At 40.8% G+C, this 16232-nt stretch overlaps 1 protein-coding gene across 1 annotated transcript in view; it reads right to left on the reverse strand.

Annotated features, from left to right (window-relative positions):
* AIG1 (androgen induced 1) overlaps positions 1-16232 on the reverse strand; it is a 127804-nt gene that overhangs the window by 79947 nt on the left and 31625 nt on the right. The window contains exon 2 of the mRNA XM_082480797.1: positions 7827-7982. Within this exon, the coding sequence (XP_082336923.1) occupies positions 7827-7982 (156 nt within the window). The remainder of the gene's footprint in view (positions 1-7826; positions 7983-16232) is intronic.

Consider the following 16232-nt stretch of genomic DNA (forward strand, 5'->3'; position numbering starts at 1 on the left):
CCAAGTTTAAAGTCTGAGAGGCAACAGATAGTATGTTCACTGAGATCAGCAAGGAAGTATTCAGTTACATCCAAACTGATGTGGCTCGTGATCTTGCAGCTAATTTGGGGGGTCAGTGAAGAGAAAGTGCAAGAAACATGGGGTGAGCACAGCAAGGTCAGCAAATTACTAGTGTGTGTGACAGTGTAGGCATAAGTTGTTTCATATGCTTCTGACTTTGGAAAGTTAAAATTGAGGTTGCAGTTTATCAATGGCACCTTGTTCTAACCACAGACACGCAGACTTCGGTCAGCCAGTTATGTGAATGACCTGAACCAGTACACTGTTCCCTCAGTGTGCATACAGTACATAGCTTCTTGGCTTCCAACACACTTGTCCATCTGTTATGATAGCTATTGGTGCCTGCTCAGAATAAGATTGGACTATTTGACTGGTGCACAGAGGCCAGGAAAAAAAATATAGCTTATGATGGACAGCCCAAAAAATATTGCAAGTGCAAAGTACCTCACAAGAAGTCTCTCTTCTGGGCCAATCTTGGCGTTGGCACAGCCTAGCTCTTTACGCACCTGCTGACACATAAGTGCCAAGATATGAATAGCTGAACAGCAGGGAAAATGGAAGCAGAGTATCCTCTTCTCTATAGGCTTCCTAGAAGTCATGTATTATCACAGTGGGTCTCTGAGAACCTGCTAAGACCAACTGGGACATAAAAACATATTCTCAGGCACATGAAGACCAAGACTGATACTGCTTTTTTCCAAGGAAGTCTTACAGCAAGAAAAATCACCCAGGATTAGGTTGAATCTGATTACACCGAATACAACAAAGCTGGCATGTTTTGACCTATGATTTTTGCGTGGAACAGAATAAAACAATAGACTTTGCCAAGGAGGTAAAGATAAGAAAAGAGGGGACGTGCCATCTGTCCCTTAACCAAAGTCAGCCAATGGATGGAACGGGATCAGCCTAGCTGGTTGCAACCATCTGGAGCTACAGACGGCAAATGCTGCTTAGCAAAGCACTATCACAAGGCAGACATAAGGTAAAGGAAGTGCGCAAAACCCAAGGTGTTACAGAACTAACCTATCCCGGAGGACGACGCGACATGAGACTAATGCAACACCCTGGGGAAGATCCCTTCCAGTATCTGAACAGTTCACCTTACCTTTCCTTACAATTAGTTCGTTTGGACAAAATGAACTATAAAAATCAACTATTGCACTATGAACTAAGATGAACTATAAAAATGAACCATAAAAACATACCATTTGGATAAAAAGAACTCTAATGAGGACTTGCTACTTAGTTACCTTGGCTGCTTCTGAATTTGTTTACTTTGATTAATGAGCAACTGTTGGTCTGGTACTATTAAATCACTTCTACTCTGCTTACAGTTTGGTACTGGTAGACTTATATTTGGGCTGGGCTTTGCCAAGATCAGATACGGTCATGCAGTGCCAGACCATGATACAACTAAGCTGCTGCTTTACACTGCCTATGCAAGGCTCAATTGGAATTGCCGTTCTTATGCTCATGCTGCCTTCCTTGTGGCATAATTGTGGAGACAGTCATGGTACTACCCTCACGTGCCAGGCTGTACAGGCTGCTCATACACAGACATCTTTCAGGGAGCCCAATACTTTTACTTTCTTTTGTTCCCAAGGCAAAATGGCACAAATGTCAGCCTTCCACTTCCTCTTCAGACAAACTCGAGGCCTGGAATTCAAGAAAGAAAACAGGCACCAACGATTGCTTTTACACTTCTTTGCACGGGAGCCTCCTAAGACTGCCAACTTTCTAAGGACAGTGATTACTTGGTTAACATAAGGTTAAGGAACATATAAAAGAACAGAAGAATCCCTCATTTGCTACTTATCCTATCTGGGGTCATTACAGACCAAAGGTGGAAACTGTTTGAAAATACAGAGTAGCTCACTTATTGCAGGCATCTAAAGTATTGCTAAACAAATACAGAGCAGCAGGAAAAAAATAAGGCTGAAAACTAAACTCTGTTTTCCCACTTAAGGAGATATTCCTTGACTTTTTGTCCTCTGTCTCTGAAGCTTCAGAGGACATGAAAAGAGCATGTGGCACTGCCAAGGGAAAAATTTGAAAGGACAAGTTGGGAAACGGTTGGTGATTCAAAAGGGAAAATAAGTGGCTTTATCAAAACACCACAAATGGAAGCAAAGAGAAACTAAGAGAGGAAAGCCAGTGAAAAGAATTGCATAATTTGCTGTTTTATATGAGCCCAACCAAGAAATCTTATGCAAATGAAGAATGAACTCAGTGGAACTTTATTTTCCTGCACTATATGTTTTTGGTTTTGGCTGGGCTGCACAGTTCAGTTCATTCATTTCCTGGATGGCCTCATGACAGAGTAAAAAAAACCCAACCCTTTAACCTTGACAAAATTTCTTCTAATTACAGTTAAAGGTAAGCTTTCTGGCTATCTCCCAAGACATTTGCAGTTAACTGCAAGTATACATGTATTGTTTGTAAGCCTCTTTGAGGGTGAAAAGCATTACATATAGAAGCAAAGTGTTATTAAAGGCAGACCACAGTAAGCACAAATTGGCATGGTACTCGCTTTAGGTGGCATCTAGTGCTAGCACAGCATTACACCAAATGAATTTGAAAAGAGCCAATGAAGGAAATCATAAGAAGTGGGAACTGAAAATCAGGGAAGACTCCCCTTGGAGAACAGAGTTCAGGAGCTAATTGCACCACTGCTTACTCATGTTCTCATCGCCAGCCGCATCACCACAGATGAGGGAAAAATCTAGAATAGAGAGATTTTGGCATGGTCAAGTCAGTTATGGAAATAAAAGTATTTTGTAGTTACATCAAATAACAAGGTAAGTAGGAGATTGCAGCAAACGCCCACACATCTTTTCTTGGGATAGGTTTCCAGATTAGCACTATTGATGATGTACAGAAGAAGGGTGATCAGCTTTCCTTCTGACCGCACCAGTACAGAGAAACAAGATGTAAGAAAGCACGTCTGGCTTTCTCTCTTTCTTATCGCAGGTTTTTGAAAACATAGAAGTATAACATAAAGAATATGAGATCATTCTAGCCTATTGAGATTCAGACCTGAACGGAGCTATTAAAGCTCCATGATATAAAATACCATATAATCATAGAATCAGAAACATAGAATAGATTGGGTTGGAAGGGACCTTTAAAGGTCATCTAGTTCAACCTCCCCTGCAATGAGCAGGGACATCTTCAAGTAGATCAGACTGCTCAGAGTCCCACCCAACCTGACCTTGAATGTTCCCAGGGATGGGACATCTACCACCTCTCTGGGCAACCCGTTCCAGTGTTTCACCACCTTCATTGTAAAAAATTTCTTCCTTATATTTCATCTGACCTCTAAACTCTTTGAGTTTAAAGCCATTACCTCTTGTCCTATTGCAACAGGCCCTGCTAAAAAGTTTGTCCCCATCTTTCCTGCAGATCCCCTTTAAGTACTGAAAGGCTGCAATAAGGTCTCCCTGGAGCCTTCTCTTCTCCAGGCTGAACAACTCCAACTCTCTCAGCCTATCCTCATAGGAGAGGTGCTCCAGCCCTGTGCATCTCTTTCTTGCTCTTTAGTTTGACCAGCAGGTCACAATTCAGCCATGCCGTTCTCTTGGCCTCCTTTCCTGATTTCTACACCTGGGGATCGAGAGCTCTTGCGCTTTAAGGAAACCGTCCTTAAACATGAGTCACGCTAGCTAGTGAGCAAAGACCCTCTTGACCCTTTCAGAAAGGTGAATCCCATCTGACGCCAGCAAGCCTGGTGCTGTGTAGGCCATCCCATTATTGAAACAAACAAAATTGTGGTGGTGCCATCAGCCACGGAGCCACGTATTAACAGACTGGGCTTATCTGTTTCTTCCAACATCACTGCCTGCAACTGGGAGGAGAGGAGAAAATAACATGTGCTCCAGATTCCCTTACCAACTGTCCCAAAGCCATGAAGTCTCTTTTGATCCCCCTTGGACCATATCAATGCTCCCTTGCTCCCCCTTGACCGTATCAATGATAGAGTTTGTGATTTTCTAAGCAGCAATCTCTCTTCTAATATGTAACAATATAAATGTTCGTTCTTCTTCCCATTTCTATTAAACACAGTCTAAAACAATTAGAAATGCCTGTTTTATCTCTTCTTCCTATTGTTTGGTACAAATTACAAGAGACATATTGATAAAACCATATACAGTTTACACAAAACACTAATTAACCACAGAAACTCAGCAACTTCATGATCTATGCCAAACAAATATAAAAAAGTGGTGTAGCCTCTAACTTTTAAGCATGACTCACACTTCTCTAGCAGTGTAAACTATTCCCAATAAAAATCTCCTTTACAATGATAAAGGCAGGGTAAGTGCAGACAGTATAAATGAGAATTGATAATGAACTTCTAAAATGTCTGTGCAAGCATTTTTCTTCAGTGAAGGCTTCCTGATCTCTTAGGTATTTGAATAGTACCCCAGCCTTGTAATAAACTAAAAATGGGCTAGAAAGTGCTGCCCACAGACTTTTTGTGGAATAAGGCTTTATTGCATAGAAAATTGGTCTGTTGATTTCTGATTTCATTCTCTTAAGAGTCACATTAAAAAGAGCAACAATAGGTAAACAGTAGTCATTATGTCCTTCAAAGAGGTTCATGTTTATTTCTTGATGCTTCTAAACAAAATGTTAGGTTGGCAATTCAGTTTTATCTGAGCCCCTGAAGATAAACAATGCATAACACAACACTGGAGAGATGTGATTTGCCGCAAAGATTTTGCAAGACTTGATTTGTTGCAAAGCCACCCAAGGAGATTGTTTACCCTCGGGCTGGTTCTTTCCCCTCCTTTCAAAGGTGGGAGGAGGTTGGTGGTCAGACTTCCCAGGTGGTTTATATGTAATACTTTTTTAGGAAGTACTAAAAATGAAATACTTTATTTTGTTACATTTTTTTCACACATCATTGTTTAACTTGGGAGTGGAAACCCCTTTTCTCATCTGTTTTTCAGAACAAGTCATCTCAAGGGCTTCAGTAAGCAGGAAATACAGAAAAAAAAAAGTGTTGAATTGCTCTTGAAAAACTACAGTTAGTGGGCTTTAAAATGTTCCCCTAGCATTTGCATTATTCCCTAAACATGCCCTGTGTAAAACACTGAGCAATAAAAATAATTTAGATGTTAAGGTAACTGGCAAGTACTTAAGCATGACCGCTGCTGTTACATTAGAAACCCAACAAGGATTTTATTCACATCCTTCCCATTTTTATGTGTGAAGGTTCCCTTGTGTCGCTACTGGAAACCACTGAGAAGCTCCATGGAGAGCTGGATGGGTGAGTCTCAAAGAAAGTAAGTCTGCATTTGAACTTCTTTTGTTCTTTCTTTTGTTCTTTTTTTTTTTTTTTTTGAGTGAGGAAGCTGTTGAGAGAATACGGGAAATGAGGAAACTAACTAACTTTTTTTCTGCAGACACTGGTGTTTAGTAACTTCCTTCTAACAAGCACCTTTGGCATACCAAAATTTCACTGGGTATTTTCTTACACATAAATAGCTCTTTAGAGAACAAAGTCAGTGTTAGACATTTGCTACTTTGGGGCCCCGAACTTTTTCTACCCTTTGTCCCACCAAAGAAGAGCCCCCAGTGACTGGCAGTCCCTCAGGCACTGGCAAAGGCTTTGGCAAGTGGTGTGCGGTGTGGTGGGCGCTGCTGCAGAGGATCAGGTTTCAGGAAGGAGCTGAAACCAGAGTCAAGTCATGAAGTGCTGCTGTTTATCTCTCAGTAGCCAGGTGAAGAAACAAGAACGAAAACAACATTTTTAGGCTTTCTTTGTGAGAAGTAAAGTGAAATAATACATGGTAATCAATTGCCGCCTTCACCACAGAAAGGTCACCTTTGGAAGTGGAGAGCATCTGTCCAATGAGCACAGACATTCCTTACTATTTTCTGGATGTTTTTTTTTTTGTTGTTGTTTAAGACAGAAGTTGTTTCTGTATGAAACCCTTGGGAAAGTGGCTAGCTCCAGGTATGCAACACATCTCTGGGAACTGCTAACTTGTAAATGTTGCAACAGTACTTCTAGTACAGGCAATGGCTAGCTGGGATTCCTCCTGCACCGGTGGCAAGAGGAACAATGCCTGAAAGAAATGCGTAGAATCGCCAAGACAAAGTGAAGCTGAAATTCTCCAAGATCTTGAGAAGTTTCAAGGTCAGGAACACCGCAGGGGTGGAGGAGCACACAGACAACAGTATTGAGCCAAAAGAGCAGCAGGAGAGAGCCCCTGAATCATGAGTGGCGTGAGAGCGCCAAGGAGGGTGTACTTTGATTCATGTAAAGGCTTACACTTCTAGATTGAAAAAGGCACTTAAAATCTTCAAATGAAGACAGTGTGATGTTTTTCTCCTTCTTCACTTCTACTACCAACACAGTAGGAAAAGCATCTGTTGCCAATCACAATTACAACTACGGCTAATTCCCAATCTCCCTTAGAATACAAATGTAACATATAAATCTCTGCGCCCATAAAATACATATTTGCAAGCATGTTTACGCACAGATTTCTTAAAAACTGTATTAATTGATCCAGTTTCTTCCACCATGGCTGGAGAACTGCCGTCTGTTACTCCAACATGAACTGCGGCAGCTCTCAAGAGGCAGGCCAGCAAGTACAGTAAGGTAAGGCTATCAGCTGGGATTTTATGAAAGAAATACCTGCACAGTGTTTCACATATGCTTTGCATTTTCTTACTTTGCAAAAACATTCTGTATTTCGTCATGTATTGTGAAATCCCACATAAATGGTAAAATCAGATTTTAATGAAGCATCTCTGAATATATCAAATTATAAATGATAGATTGGTATGTTGTTAACTGCTATTAATTGACAGTACGTGATCAATTTTTTGTGAGACAGTACAACTTTAGACACCTCATATAGTTTTCTAGGAATCCTACCATGAAAAACATTTACTTCTAATGAATTTGTTTTGAACTGCTGTACACCAAAATAAAAAATTAGAATTAAATGCTGATCCTGAATTACAATAAAAGCAACACATTAATGAAGTGATCACACTTTTTTTTTAAATGTAACCTAAACTTAGAACTAGACTGATACACTTTCATGTAAAAACCCATGAAATTCTGGATTTTTAGCTGCTTTAGTGTGTAGTATGAGACATGTAAAGACACTCAGCACCTTTTGCCATTGAAAGCGGTGTGCAATGCCCCAGTGGAGCAGGACCTGATTCAAAGATTAGTCTTCTTTTGAAAAAGACATGTAAACCCCACATTTTTCCATACCTTCTGTGTGCTTTTTTACATTACTTTACAACCCCCTTTTTTTCCTACCTCATTTCTTCTGTCAGCCCTGAATCCCCTATGGGATTAACAGGGAGCAAACCTGGACTTTCACTTCCCTTCTTGCCCACGACAAAATGGCTTACAGCCCGAACTCCAATCAGGTTGTTACGGTGTGAAATATACCACAGTCAGCATTTCCACTACTCCTCACAACACACAGTGCAGAAAAAGTTCGAATTGACTCTCAAGATGCTGCTGCTACAATTCACCTTTGAAATGACTTGTACAATCAAGTTCCTACTGTAAAGTACAATTTTTTAATGAAACAAAAATAATTTCAGCAACACTGGTGCTCACTTACACATGTGAAAAACAAGAGAGTAATAAAATAATCATCTCTACTGTTTTTCCCTTTCCGCATAGTCTTTTAAGTAGAGGTGGGAAAGCTTTTCAGCCAGAAAACAGTCAGTAAATAACACCGCTCACCTAGTTTGTAAAGACATGTGCAGATTAACACAGTACTTACCACTCCCACAGGGAAAGCTAGAACAGCCATCACCCAGTCACGGAGTGAAATGAGTTTTTTCAGCTGCCTCTCTTGTTCTTGACTGTCATTTCCTTTAGTGAGAAGACTGGAGAGGTCAGTCAAGACACAGATCCCGAAGAAGACAGCTTGGATAACCTGCATGGAAAGCGAACACACTCTTGAACACAGAGAAGACCAGACCTTTGGCAGAGAACAGGTCGGACACAGGTGCATGTGAGGAATATTGCCATGGAATTGACACGGGGAGTGGGAAAACATCAGTCTCTTAAATATGAGTAGAATTTGTTCACATAAAAGCCACTTGTGCTTCTACACTGAAAGCCCTGCAAGCCCCTCATGTATGGGGGGACTCAATAACCATTCCAGAGATGGGACTTCCCATCCTCACCTCAGACATGTGCCAATTGCTGGGGACTGAACTGCAGCCACCTCTTCCTGCTTCACTCCATACAGCTCAGCCCCAAAGCCACAGCATTTGCCCCCGAGTTAGAAAAAATAAGGAAAGCTACCTGTAAAAAGAAAGGAAAGAAAAAAACTGGCCAGTTCTTTCCCTTGCGCCAGAAGGTGTCCCTTGGAGACCCTGCCTGCCCCAGACACTCTACCCAGAGGCAAAGAAGGCGCCTGACAGATGCAGCAAATGGCCCAGGCTTTGGCAAATCTTATCACTACTTCATCTCAGATAGCAAACAAAAAAACAAGCAAGCTGCAGGAGTTATTCAAGCTTTCTTTTCGTGATGGTGGACTGTCATTTACCTGCCTTTTCCTTTTTTGCATTTACAGATTTGTGTGCAATATCATAAGATTACCTATTACATTAAATTGGGAGTTTAATCACCTGATCCCACTGATTTGGTTCAAACTTGACTTGATCTTAGTTTGATCATTGCATTTTTCTTCCTTAATTAGCTTAGTAAAATAACAGTAAGTTAGCTCAGGAATGTCCTTGCCTGAGGACCTGTGCATCCTTTCTAGTACAGTTCAGAGGAAGTGCACGCAGCTTGTTTACTCCCTGAGCTGCAAGCCTGGGTCACAAACCCACAAGCATCAGGTAATCTCAGGTAAAAAATTAACAAAACATGGGCTTGGTTCCCAAGTTGCACAGTGATTCATCAAAAAACATAAACATATGCTTAAAATACATACTCCATGTTTTTCAAAGCAAGCATGGAGTACTAGTTTAGAAGTCTTATTTGTAAATCTAAGTGTCCCTCTGACTAGGAGCCTCTGACTAAGCAGCGGCCCATCCATAAGAATAGCACATACCCAGAATTTGCAAAATACCATTTATCATGTGCATACGTCTCTGCAGAATTTAGACTACAACAAATAATGTAAAATAACACCTTAGGCTAGGGGACACTGATCTGGAATATGGCAGGGAACGGAGGGAGGGAGGGAGGGAGGGAGGGAGGAAGGAAGGAAGGAAGGAAGGAAGGAAGGAAGGAAGGAAGGAAGGAAGGAAGGAAGGAAGGAAGGAAGGAAGGAAGGAAGGAAGGAAGGAAGAAAAAACCCAAACAGATGTTGGCTACTAGAAAGAAATCCAGAGATGTGTAATGGTTTGATGGATTAAAGTACATACCCTTCCTCAACAGTCCTTATATGACCCAAATACTTGTAATTCTGGCTGTAAAGCTGTGACAGACCTTCAAATGGCCCCTGGATCTGCTTGCAATTCTGCTGCCATTGCTCTCCCCTCTCCAGGCTGTAGCTATGTATAATTTGCTTGATAAATAGATGAAGCAACATTACAAAACATTCCCTGAAGCCATGAAATGCGACAGACTACTAGTGGTAGAGCTGTATACTGTGCTAGAAAAAGGTATTACTACTTCAAATGACTGCCTGGAAAAGTTATCATCTTCTACATAATTTCTGAAAAACATTTTGTATAAAAGTTGGAGCTCCCCGGAGCTACATAATCACATGAACACCCAATCCACTTTTTCATTCTATTTGTTTGAAACAAGCACTTAGTAGAAAATAAAAAAAAATAAATCTTCTCATACTCGGCCCTGTTTTCCACCAAACAGATGGCCTATTTGGAGAGAAGGACTAGAAGTACTAATTATGCATTTGCTTGACTTAAGAGGAGATATGATACCATCTACTATTCACTCAATAGTGTGAATGCCAAAGAAGGAAAAAGATTTAAGACAGGACTGGAAAAAAAAGTATACCTAACAGTAATGAGATCAATCTGGGTGTTAAAAAGTTTAGGCTGAGTACCAGGAAATATTTCCTAACAGTAAGTTCTGTCAGACCATGAAATAGTTTCTCAGAGGAAGTGGTGGAAGCCTCATGGCTTGAGTCACTCAAACCAATATTGGACAAAACACTCAATAATGTACTGCAGGGAACAGTATTATGCTGGCAGGGCCTGGAGGAGTGACTAATGGATTGTTTGCAGCTCTAACTATGATTCCCTGAAACCGTCTCTCTCCAAAGAAACACAGACTCAAACAATCACACACCCACTTTCCAAGGGAATTGAGATTGTACATCCACTAATCAATCACAAACCGAACAGCTTCTCTCCCCATTATCCTGTTATGAACACACCACTTCAAGGGAAAATATAATGATATCATCGGGAATAACTGAAAACTCCTAAAGGGAAAGAACATACCCAAAGATTTCAGAGAGTAGGTATGAAGTAAAACTAGTCTACAGAAAGATTAACAAATAAAAATCCATATAGGAAAGAGAAAATTACGTATTTATTGAGAACATTCTGAGCCAATGAAAAAATCATATAGTGTTCAGGGAGCAACAGTTCCAGCTTATTCATACAAATAATGTACGTACATTTGCTCTAATACTTCCTTTCCTTTCTCAAATGTGCAAGAAAACTCTTCTGACACCTATCCACATTTAGGACTAGACTGAGGACCTCCAGAGCTGCATGAGTCTCAGCAGCATAAACTGAATAGCCAGAGTCAGTAATGATTTACGTCCTTTGTGGGTCTGGCATAGGAAAAGCATGGCATGCAGCTACTGGTGGCTTATGGTACAAAACAAATTTTTAATGTCCATGCTCCTTAGTGTGAATGCTGCCTAACAGATGTGAAAAGTTCACAGCAAGGGAGTAGAAACTCCCTCTAAATAATATTCTCCAAAGTGCCCTGGTGTTACCTCAGATTTAGGATCACATTTCCAAACAAGGACCTTCTTTTGAAAATCTGCAGGTGGTGAATCTATGCATGAAACATCCACAAAATGTTAAAAAACCAGTTGACTTCTTTTTTTTTTTTTTTTCCCTTGGAAATATAAGCAATGACAGCACTCCAGAAGAAATATTTCCCAATTTTGCTGCTAACTAGAGTTTGAAGGAAAACAGTGATTTAGAAAATGAAAAATACAAATTTGACAGAAAGCACCTATACCTTCCTTAGACCATGTAACAGTGATAGAAGCAGAAACCTGTAAGCAGAGTAGGCAAAACCAAGAAAATAATGAAAACAGGTATAAAATACTAACTTACTGCTGACCCCATTTTCTCCATTGAAGCCTAGAGGGGCCACTGCTACTAGTTAATACTACAGTACCTTTGAGCTGTGATAACGTAAGGATAAGTAATGGAAATGGCCACCTACAGGTATTTTAGTAATACAAAACTGAGCAGAGAAAATACTTAAGTTGCTGCAGGAGAAAACAGCTATGAACAGAAGATGAAAGCAAGCAGCCCAGAAACTTTCTAAAACAGTGAGATCTATTCAGATTATCTATCAGAAAACATTGTTCCTTATGAACCATCAGAATAAAGTAAACTAACTGTACATGTCTGTCTCCAACAAGAAAATAAAGACGTGTTTCCGTGGGACAGTTTTTCCTCAAGGTGCTCACTACAGGATAGCAGCTAATGACCTCCCCGTACTCCCCATAATTTGACTTAAGAGTCAGACAGAAAATTTATCTCCTCGTAAACCTTTCTTCAGGGCATGGAGACTCCCTCCTTCCCTGTGCTGTGGGGCTCCACAGCGCAGACAAAATCTCTACACAACTGAGGTCAATGGAAATCCTGTCACTACTCTTACCAAGGCAGAAAAATCCTATTAAATGCACTGAATCGAGGATTTCATTGCCCGTGGACTCATCCTCTTTCAAGATCACTCTCATAATCAGAAGCATTCCTTAGAGCTCAGGGCAGAACAACTACAAAAGTCTGTGCAAGCACTACTATTATTCATGGGTATTTTTTCCTCCATCTGCCTTTGAAAATGGAGAATTCACTGTCCTCAAGTCATCATTTTCGAGATTAGAAGCACTTACAAATTATTTCAGGTACCCCTCTATGAAATAAGGCATCTGAGTAGGCTGGCAAGTAGACAGCACTGCCAGAAGAAAACATGGGAGTAACACTCATGAAATCAGCAAAGTAACAAAAGAGCATGGAAAATTAAAACTTTTACACATTCCAAAATGCCATGTTTGCACATGAAGTGCATGCACATGTGTGTGTGTGCACAGCGCATGTATTAGGTACCTGCATCTCACTTATCAGGTAAGCTTCCACTGTTTAAAGGTAAGACTGCATTTAAGAAAGAGACCTAAGAGTCTGAAATATAACCCATATTATAGGAAGACTAACTCACACTAGAGTGTCAGGGAGGCCTGGCTGATCCCTGGGGGCTGGGAGTGGTGGGGGGCAGGCAGGGCCCATCCCACCCCCAGCCAGCAGCAGGGCAGCCAGGGGCAGTGGGGCAGCCCCAGCCCCGGGCATCATGTGCCTTCCTGCAGGTGGGCCACCAGCCCACAGGTGGGGGGCAGACATAACCTGACTCATGAAAGCAACATGATGATGAGCCAGCAATGTGCCCTTGAGGCCAAGAATGCCAATGGTATCCTGGGAAGAGCGTAGCCAGCAGGTCGAGGGAGGTCAACCTCTACTCTGCCCTGGTGAGGCCACATCTGGAGTACTGTGTCCAGTTCTGCGCTCCCTGGTTCAAGAGGGACAGGGAACTGCTGGAGAGGGTACAGCAAAAGGCTACAAGGGACTGGAGAATCTTTCTTATGAGGAAAAGATGAGGGACGCGGGTCGTCTTAGTCTGGAGAAGACTGAGGGAGGCTCTTATTAATGCTTATAAATACTTAAAGGGAGGGTGCCAGGACGATGGGACCAGTCTTTTTTCAGTGGTGCCCAGTGACAGAACAAGAGGTAACGGACACAAACTTGAACATAAGAAGTTCCATCCCAACATGAGGAGGAACTTCTCTGAGGATGGCAGAGCACTAGAACAGGCTGCCCAGAGAGGTGGTGGAGTCTCCCACTCTGGCGACATTCAAAACCCACCTGGACGCCGTCCTGTGCAATCTGCTCTAGGTGGACCTGCTCTGGCAGGGGGGTTGGACTAGATGATCTCCAGAGGTCCCTTCCAACCCCTACCATTCTGTGATTCTGTGAACACCCCCACTTAAGACAATCCATGGCTTTCCACAGGTCGATGAAAGTTTAGCTCTACCAGCAAGCAAAATCAAATCGCTGAAAGTTGTCATTTCTCACGTATTTCAGACTTCACAATCTGCCATATTCAGAACATGGTCTGAATTTCCTTTTCAAACAACAGGAATATGATTTATAACCTCAGAGTATGTTACTACTCCTTGTCACCTTGTGTCACTTTAGCTTTCATTCTCCACCCTCTAAACATTATTATTTGATGTATAAACATACTATGCTTCAGCAATTAAGATGACTGTATTTTAAGAAACTCTGAAGTAATTTAAGTCAGATTTTTATCTCTGCTCACTGTCAACACAACTGATTGCACTCTGTTTTGGGATCATGCTTGGTCTGGGTGCTTGGGCGCGGGTGGACAGCCTGCATCCTGTAACAACAGCTCAGTTATCTGTAGTTGCAATATACAGAGCAAGTCCAGGCTAAGGTGAGAACAACAAGGTATTTTTGATAGAATATGCACTGTGTTTACAGAACAAAGCCATGGGCTATAGCTGTTTATTAAATCTGTTACTGCTCTTGACTGCATGAAGCTACTGATTCTTCTTGTCTGTAGCCATTCCAGCATTACTCACAGGCCCGTTGCTTTTATTCTTGTCACTTCTCCTCCCCTTGCTGTATCTTTGTTAGTTATAACAGCAAGCAGAAGCTGGACAACACTAATCAAGTGCTAAATCTTTGCATTAGAGAAGCTACTGACTTCAGATAAGGAAAAGGCAAATCTTTGCGGCTACAGACGAATGAAAGAGAGATGTAAAGAAATAAAAGCAAGAAGTGACAGCATTTTAAGTACTAAAATACAAGCCAGTGTAACATGTCTAATCACTAAATCTACAATTAATTAAAGTTGAAGTGCAAACACCATGAAAAAGTACTGTGTGCTGCTCAGAATCATTACTTCTGTGCTAGGAATGGGGAAGATGACTTGTATTTTAAAGGCCAGAGGTAAAAGAGCAGCATCACCCCAGGAGATTCATTGATTGACGTTAAGTTGGGGCATGCAGTCAGACCTTGTATCACATCTTCTTCCATGTGCCATGGCCATGTTTTGTTGTTGAAGCAGGTTTCAATAACGTCATAGCCACTTCAACACAGAAAAGGAACACAGTCCCTGCCCACTGAAAGCCAGTAGCCTGAGAAACCAAATACACAACATAGAGGAGAAAAGTAAGGGACAAGGGAATGAAAACAGAATAAGCCAAAGGAACACTTATTGCAAATGCCATCTATTTTACTTTGAGTTGTTTGTTGGTTAGGAAACTTGAAATATATATTTCTCCTATTCCTCCTCTCTCTTTCACTTACACAAATTAGAACTTAAACTCCACTAGTAAAACATGACACTTATTTCTATTAGAAGAGCCATTAGAAATTTGGTAAGTGCATAGATGGACTGCCACATAAATATCTAGCACTGCCCTCATCCAAAACAATGACTCATGTCTCCCTTTACGGCCCTCAGTGGGCTGAAAATCTCCTCTAACCAGGATGTCACACATGAAGACTAGTCCTTACTAGGAAATTTAACTTCATTTTCATGATTTAGTCATATGACATGAATCAGTTTATGAAACATGCCTAATCCCTTACCATGTGATATAAATTCAGGGACTCCTTTAAATATCGTCATTCACTTTCTACACAACTCCTTGTAGTCTTTTTCTTTGAAGCCCACCAGTATTGTCCAAGAGTAATCAAGGATCAGGTTTTAAATCAATGAGATTTTATAGATATACAAAAGCATAAAGTCTACTATGGAATTATTATGCATGGAAAGAAACCTGTTTGACTCTTGGGTCTAGTTTTTATAGGTACTACGTTGTTTAAGCACCTACTACAGAGTTGTGGAAAGGAGACAGAGCTGTGTAAGCTAATGAGACCTTGTGTTTCCAAGAGGAGAGATGCATTTTAAAGTTCTGCCTGTTGGAACACAAGATGTGTTTTTATCTGGACAGACAGAAAAGCAACTTTTTGGGCAAACTAAGCAACTTAAGTAAGAAATCAGAAAACCAAAACAGATGTGGCCCCTTAATGTAATTTTTATAGCACTGCCTTTCAGCCTCTATTAGGATGCCTTTCAGCATCTATTACAATTCACAATTTTCAGCACTTTAAATAAAAATAATCTGATAAATAATATAACCATACCGCTTGCACCTCTTCCTTTCTCTCTCCATCTTCCCTCTGCTTAACCCAGGAAAAATCCTTTCTGTGTTACACTTACAGGAGAGGCTAAGCCTCAGACCATTCTGTCTTAACATGATTCTTGAGTGTCTCATAATGGTTTTCAAAAACATGAAGCACAGTTCTTGGAGAGGTAATGTGGTTGTACTAACATAGTTTTAAAAGCAGTTTTCTTAATATTCTTAGTACTTCTATAAGGAAAAATATATTATTCCTTACTACAATAAGCTAAGCTGAAATTTGGTAAACTATGGAAAGTATTTGGAAATGCTTTCATTTTTAAAGGAAATAAAAGCATATTTAGTTATTCTTTTTACATGGGTAAAATACCCCGAACAAAAAACCTGCTGTAGTGGACAACAATTGAGAAATTCACTTTAAAGTGCTACTATATCTCAGCTGTGTTGCATAGATGACATTTCTAACATGATCTCAGCATGACAGAGTGTATGCCATCTGGCTCAGGAGTGCTAACAGCGTGGAATCCACTACCACGTATCGGATGAAGGGATGGAATGGACAAATACAGAATATACTAAAGCAATATGAACAAAAAATTGACCAGATGCTGAGAGCATGTTAAATTTTCTCAAATCTTTTGCATTCTTTTCAGCTGTGTCATTCCTCTCCAACACCATGTCAATCCAGACTTCCTTCTTCCTCTAAAAACTACAGGTATTTTCTGGATACTTTGGAGTTACAGATGTCTGGATATCTTACTTTGATCTTAGCTAATACACTCAAAG

The sequence above is a fragment of the Vanellus vanellus genome (assembly GCF_965231255.1).
Source record: "Vanellus vanellus genome assembly, chromosome: 3".
NCBI lineage: Eukaryota > Metazoa > Chordata > Aves > Charadriiformes > Charadriidae > Vanellus > Vanellus vanellus.